Source organism: Botryllus schlosseri, chromosome 14 (assembly GCF_051294905.1).
Source record: "Botryllus schlosseri isolate E-star chromosome 14, Bs_hap1, whole genome shotgun sequence".
In the NCBI taxonomy this organism is placed as follows: domain Eukaryota; kingdom Metazoa; phylum Chordata; class Ascidiacea; order Stolidobranchia; family Styelidae; genus Botryllus; species Botryllus schlosseri.
The window spans coordinates 19,114,795-19,120,391 of record NC_137249.1 but is presented as its reverse complement, the minus strand read 5'-3'; the positions used below and the strand labels follow the sequence as shown (position 1 = coordinate 19,120,391).

Genomic DNA, 5,597 nt, shown 5'->3' with positions numbered 1-5,597 from the left:
CAGAAACTACAGCCTACCGATTGTTTTTTTACGCAAGCAATATACCTTGATCGGTTTAGGATAGGCCTAGTGATTATTATTGGTGGTTTCCATTTTCATCTCCTTGTTGCAATGTCAATTATTCACACTTTGCTATCGTAAATTTCATTACGGCGCATGATGAACGGGCAAAACGTGTACGCTATCTGCGCTTCCACAATCCACTGACTCATATCAACAGAAAAAGGGTTAGTTGGAGTCGCAAACACTGCAATCAACCGCTTGTCAACACGATTGCGGTGATTTAGTGTCAAAACATGCAATTAAGCAATGACGTTGCATTCGAAGAGTTTTTCCGTATGCCCCAAAGCAAAAAATTACCAATCTTGATAGTGAGAAACTTTTTTCTCATCGTAACCGCAATATCTGCGTACGGTGTATGCAGGTATATATATATAAGTCTATTGGGGTTGACTACTCACTTCATCAAGAATCATAATCAAGTGAATTAAAGTCATATGAACATAATGAATACAGTTATGAACGTATGTTTTACGATGGTCATGGTCATGCTCGCATCATTGGCGTCAGCTGAATTGAATATGTGTACGTTTAAGCCGCCACAAAACGACATAGATTGGACGCGGGTAAGATTTCTAGCTCTGCTACATTATACTGAATGTTGTATCACGCATAGTCCGATTCAGATCAATCGTGGACCGTGGAAATGGGCTGCGCGATCTTTGGATGAATTACAGGATGTCCTAGTTTGCTCAGACGTCACTATTGAAGGTGAAGGATCCGGGCTCAATTCGTCTTTTTCGGTTGAAATGGAGTACGGGTAAGAATCACATTTCCGTCTAGGAATACCTATAGTATATAATCATACCCACTGATTATGTTTTATGCAGTGATTTCAGTCATCAGAAATACACCCTTGCTGGCGAACACGTCGATGATTCGGAATATCACATAGACAACTTTGGTGAGAACATATATCGATTAATAAATCGTGAATTAGTGAATGACATATCCCGCTTAATGTATTCCAGCATTGTCGTGGAGAAACATTGTGGCTTACACGAAATACGGGGACGTACGTGATAAGATGCTAAGTGAAGGTAAAGATGATTTATTGCTCGGACAGCATATGATCAATTACAATCAAACATTGCAGGCAGACGCTTTCCCAGCCAAACCAGTTCTCACTCTTTGACACGGCCTTATCTCATCGGTTTAATCTCAAACGCGTTGATATCATGCTCTATAAACACTAAAAAACATTGTGGCTTACTTTGTCGGCCTATACCAAAGGATCTTACTGGCCGTGACCATGGGCCTTGTTAAGAGGACACACAATATTTTGCCTAGACCCGATATCATTTTAGGAATGCTTGTATCCTGACAGTCAAATTCATATATAAACTGTTTATCTGCATTTCTACCAGTCTGCTCGTATAATTTTGCTTGTAGCGCCGTAATTGCGACGACAACTGAACTATAGGACCATCAGATAAATATATCCGTGCTAACGAGGCCAAAAACTGTCATAATTTAGTGACCCTGTGTCAATACTCTAGTTTCATGAGTGGCGGGGTGAGGTAGCTTTGGTGTCGCGAGTTCGTGTCTGACCAAGGTCGACTCCAGAATTCCTGCCTAAGTGAGTGTTGCAGTTTTATCCATAAAAAAAACATGCATATATTACGTGTCTACCTTATATTTTATCATTTTACCGTTCTGATTTCAGAAACTCAGAATCCTCGAAAAGGAAACGTTATGTTTTACACAGACTACAGAAATTATTTCATTACGGCGATCTGCATGCCAAATGGTAAGTTCAACTTATTTTAAACTTTATGATCGACCCTGGGTCATGCGTAACGAGAAGTGATGTGAGTCGATGGTATCAGTATTGATGTATGTATGAATTGTATATATAAGTGAATGGGATGTTTGCCTAATATTTATTAACCTGACTCGAAGATCAATAATAAGCCAACCAGTACATTTTCCGACCCGGTATACACTCATCATCCTTGCTTTTGGTTATTTGCTTATCACTTACAATAACTTCGCCAATCAAGGTCATGTGATCCGCGACACATTTTCAGTAATGTTCGGAGTAATCTTTCGGGCGACTTTTCACCCTCTCGACATTTGACAAGCACCCTATAATCGGTAATTTTGCTGATCTTATTTGCGTCCGTGGCACACAAGACCTTAACAGGTGATAAGTGCCACTGAAAACCTTTAATAATAATAATAATATAATCGGTAAATTGTTACTCTCCAGCCTGGCGCACCGAGTTGACCATCAGATGCGCCAAAGCATGGAACGAATCTGATGCAATAGCAATCTCAGAAACAATATCATTATGACAGTTGGTGAATGCACAAAAATTGTTTAAAACAACGGCCCTGTCCAAGAGCATCTGTCATTAAATGCATTTTCAAACGTAAACACAACCCTACTGCCGGTACAGTGTATTACATTATCGCTTTGCAATCTTCAGGTCGCGTTTCGGTATCGGCGTTCACAATGCATGAGCGAGTTCATCGCTTTCTCATCATGAGGATTTACGGCGTTCTGATGCAACACAACGTACTAACGATACCAGCCAAAGTTGACTGTCGACTAGCGAGTGGTGACAAAAGTGACACGTCTCCTTGAATATTATTTTTATCGTCGCGTTTTATATTAATTGGCCATGACCATTTATGCATCTGTCTTTTTTACCCTTGCCCTACAAGAAATATATATTGATGAAAAACGGATTGCATGTATTTATTGCGATAATTCTGTAGGCTAGTTATGCAGTCGATTGTTCAGCTCATACCTATTGCGTCGTATCTGCGATATCGTCTCGACGATGACAGTGTCGGGTATCGAGCCGTAGTCAAAGTCCAGGCCAGTGCTCTTTAACCTTTTTCATCGTGGTACACCCTTTTAATGTTTACTCGAAACTCGTACACATACTGAACACATAACACACTGATTCCGTACATTAAGCCTGACCCAGGGGTGTTCAACATGTTTGCTATTTACGGCCACAATCCGATTCCACTCCACATATATGTAGCATTTGGCGGCCTTCCGGCGGAGAGTCGTCAAGGCCCATACTCATCTTAAATTGGCCACTGGGAACTTTGCACTGCGGAGAGCCCCTATGGTGTTCTGTGCCATCACAGATTTCTTGAGATTTTCGGCACATAATTAGTGATGATGTATTTTTCGGTTTTATCGATCACTTTGTTGCATGTTGTTATCTTTGACCTTCCATTAGGATTGTAGGTGTAGTCGAAATATATATTGCAATCGACCAAACGTACGAGAAAAACCTTCATTCGTGAGACGCACTTGATTCCGACTAGGTAGCCTATTTCTTTATGAGGTTCATCATTTTCCTCTGCGGTTCGTATTTGCACGGTGGGGCTCTTTATGATATTAAAGACGAAAAATTCAAGTCACTCTGAATCGCGCCAAGCGTGTATAAAATTTCCAAGTTTGATTAAAATCTCTCAAAGATTTGGGAACCAATTCGGTAATTCAAATTTCATATTGACGGTAGCCAACACACGCTAATTTAATTATCTGTATGAAGGCCGCATAATTATTCTTTAATGCTGTTTAACCGTGAGTAGGGCTGCGGGCACAATGATTCGAGTACTCGAATCGGAATCGAGTCATTATTTTATTGATTCGAGTCGAGTGGCAAAATACGATATTTTCGAGTACTGAAATTATACGCTCCTTGCCAATGCAAGTTATTTTTATGGACGAGAATTTTCGCCAATTAGACGGCGTGGCAATGGGTAGTCCCCTGGGACCTATTTTGGCCAACATTTTCGTGGGATATTATGAGGCCGAGCTTCTCTCCCAGCGTGAGTCCATAAAACCACTGTTGTACCGCCGATATGTAGATGATACTTTTGTCATTTTCAGGAATGAGTCGGAGTGTGATCAATTTCTCATTCGCTTAAACTCGCTTCACCCGGCCTTACAGTTCGCAATTGAAAAAGAACGCAATAACTCATTATCATTTCTGGACGTTTTAGTCGAAAAGCGCAATACCAACAAATTTGAAACGTCTGTCTTCAGGAAACCGACATTCACAGGCCAATACCTTCGCTGGAATTCATTTAGTCCTCGACGCAGAAAAATTAACCTCATAGGCACCCTCGTGCATAGAGCATTGATGATATGTTCGGGTAACAAACTGAGTTTAGAACTTGACAACATCCGAAAAATCTTACTGGATAACGGTTACCCCGAACACGTCATCAGCCGCGGCATAGAGCGGAAATTAACGCAATTCAACGCATAAAAACCAACAGAGCCCACCGAACGAACAGTAAAAGATGTTTATATCCATCTACCTTGGATTGGCCCCATTTCCACCCGCTTTGAAAAACAATTGATTTCTGCGGTCAGTAAGTGTTACGACACAGTCAAAACCAATGTGATTTTTACAACAACACAACTGCTCCCTTCAACACGCAAAGACGCTCTGCCTGCACTTCAACAAAGTAATGTAGTGTACGAATATAAGTGCCACTATGATTGTGGCTACGTGGGAAGAACGTCAAAACGTCTGCAGGAATGCATAAACCAACATGTCCCCAGATTCATCAGAACACGTGCTTCACGCTCAGTGAAAAGCTCACCCTTAACTCATCCGCTCAAGATTGATGCTGATCGATCAAAGGCCATTGATTCTGCCATCGGCAAACATCTGTTAGATAATCCGATTTGTGCGAATAATTATCGAGACGACCGATTTCGAATCGTTGGGTGAGGCCATTCACAATTCCATTTGTGTGCCTTGGAGTCGACATTTATCAAAATACACCAACCAAAACTCTGTCAACAAAAGGAGTTCGTGTACCACCTAAAAATAGTACATTGAACGCTCTCTCATTCATGAAATTTCATGCTGGTGACGTCATATTTTGTGATACGATTGTTGATATACAATGTTCTTTCCATTTCTCTACTAGTTGCTGACGATTATCCCTGACGAGTGTCAGCCGAAAATATTCGGGTTTATTTCAATATGAATATATTATTCAATTGTATATTGAAGTTCTGTACCTCCAAGAAGCTCTTCTGGACGAGAATTGTAGTTTTGATACTATTTTCCACTGTGGAAGCCTTGAAACCTTGATTGGCCGGATCGCAGCATACGAAGCATAGTACAAAGCTACGAACGTTACTGGAAATAACACATTTTCAAAGTCATGATCCTCCTACAACATTGTCACAAAGTGAAATGAAATCGGCAGGGTTGAAATAATACCAAAGTATCGTTAATGTGATAGATAACAGGCATTATATTCTTTGTGGTGGCATAAAAGGTGCATATTTGAACCTTGACATCTTATATAATGTTATTGCGTCATAATGAGTGATACTCGAATACTCGACTCAACTCGAAGCATAGTAAGTGATTCAGAATCGGATCACTCAGGCACTCGATTTTGCCCAGCTCCAACCGTGAGTCCGCAGGTTGGCCACCTCTGGCCTGTTAGTGAACAAGGCTGCAACGTATTGGAAATGCTACATACTAAATCCGAGCTCGAGGTTACCGGACCGCAATCTAGCACAGTGGTTCTCAAAC

General features: G+C 40.9%; 1 protein-coding gene across 1 annotated transcript; it reads left to right on the top strand.

Moving 5' to 3' along the window:
* Positions 1-420: 420 nt before the first annotated feature.
* Positions 421-2,754, top strand: LOC145456400 (uncharacterized). Its single transcript, XM_080334515.1, has 6 exons — positions 421-626; positions 687-820; positions 891-964; positions 1,032-1,100; positions 1,727-1,810; positions 2,493-2,754. Exons 1-6 carry the CDS (start codon positions 498-500, stop codon positions 2,648-2,650), a joined length of 648 nt encoding a protein of 215 aa, XP_080190641.1. The 5' UTR covers positions 421-497; the 3' UTR covers positions 2,651-2,754.
* Positions 2,755-5,597: the final 2,843 nt, after the last annotated feature.

Excerpts from the sequence above, each read along its gene's own strand:
- LOC145456400 (XM_080334515.1), top strand. The coding sequence starts at position 498 with ATGAACATAATGAATACAGTTATGAACGTATGTTTTACGATGGTCATG. Across the intron at positions 627-686 it reads ACGACATAGATTGGACGCGG|ATCAATCGTGGACCGTGGAA; the intron begins GTAAGATTTCTA and ends AGTCCGATTCAG. Across the intron at positions 1,811-2,492 it reads GGCGATCTGCATGCCAAATG|GTCGCGTTTCGGTATCGGCG; the intron begins GTAAGTTCAACT and ends TGCAATCTTCAG.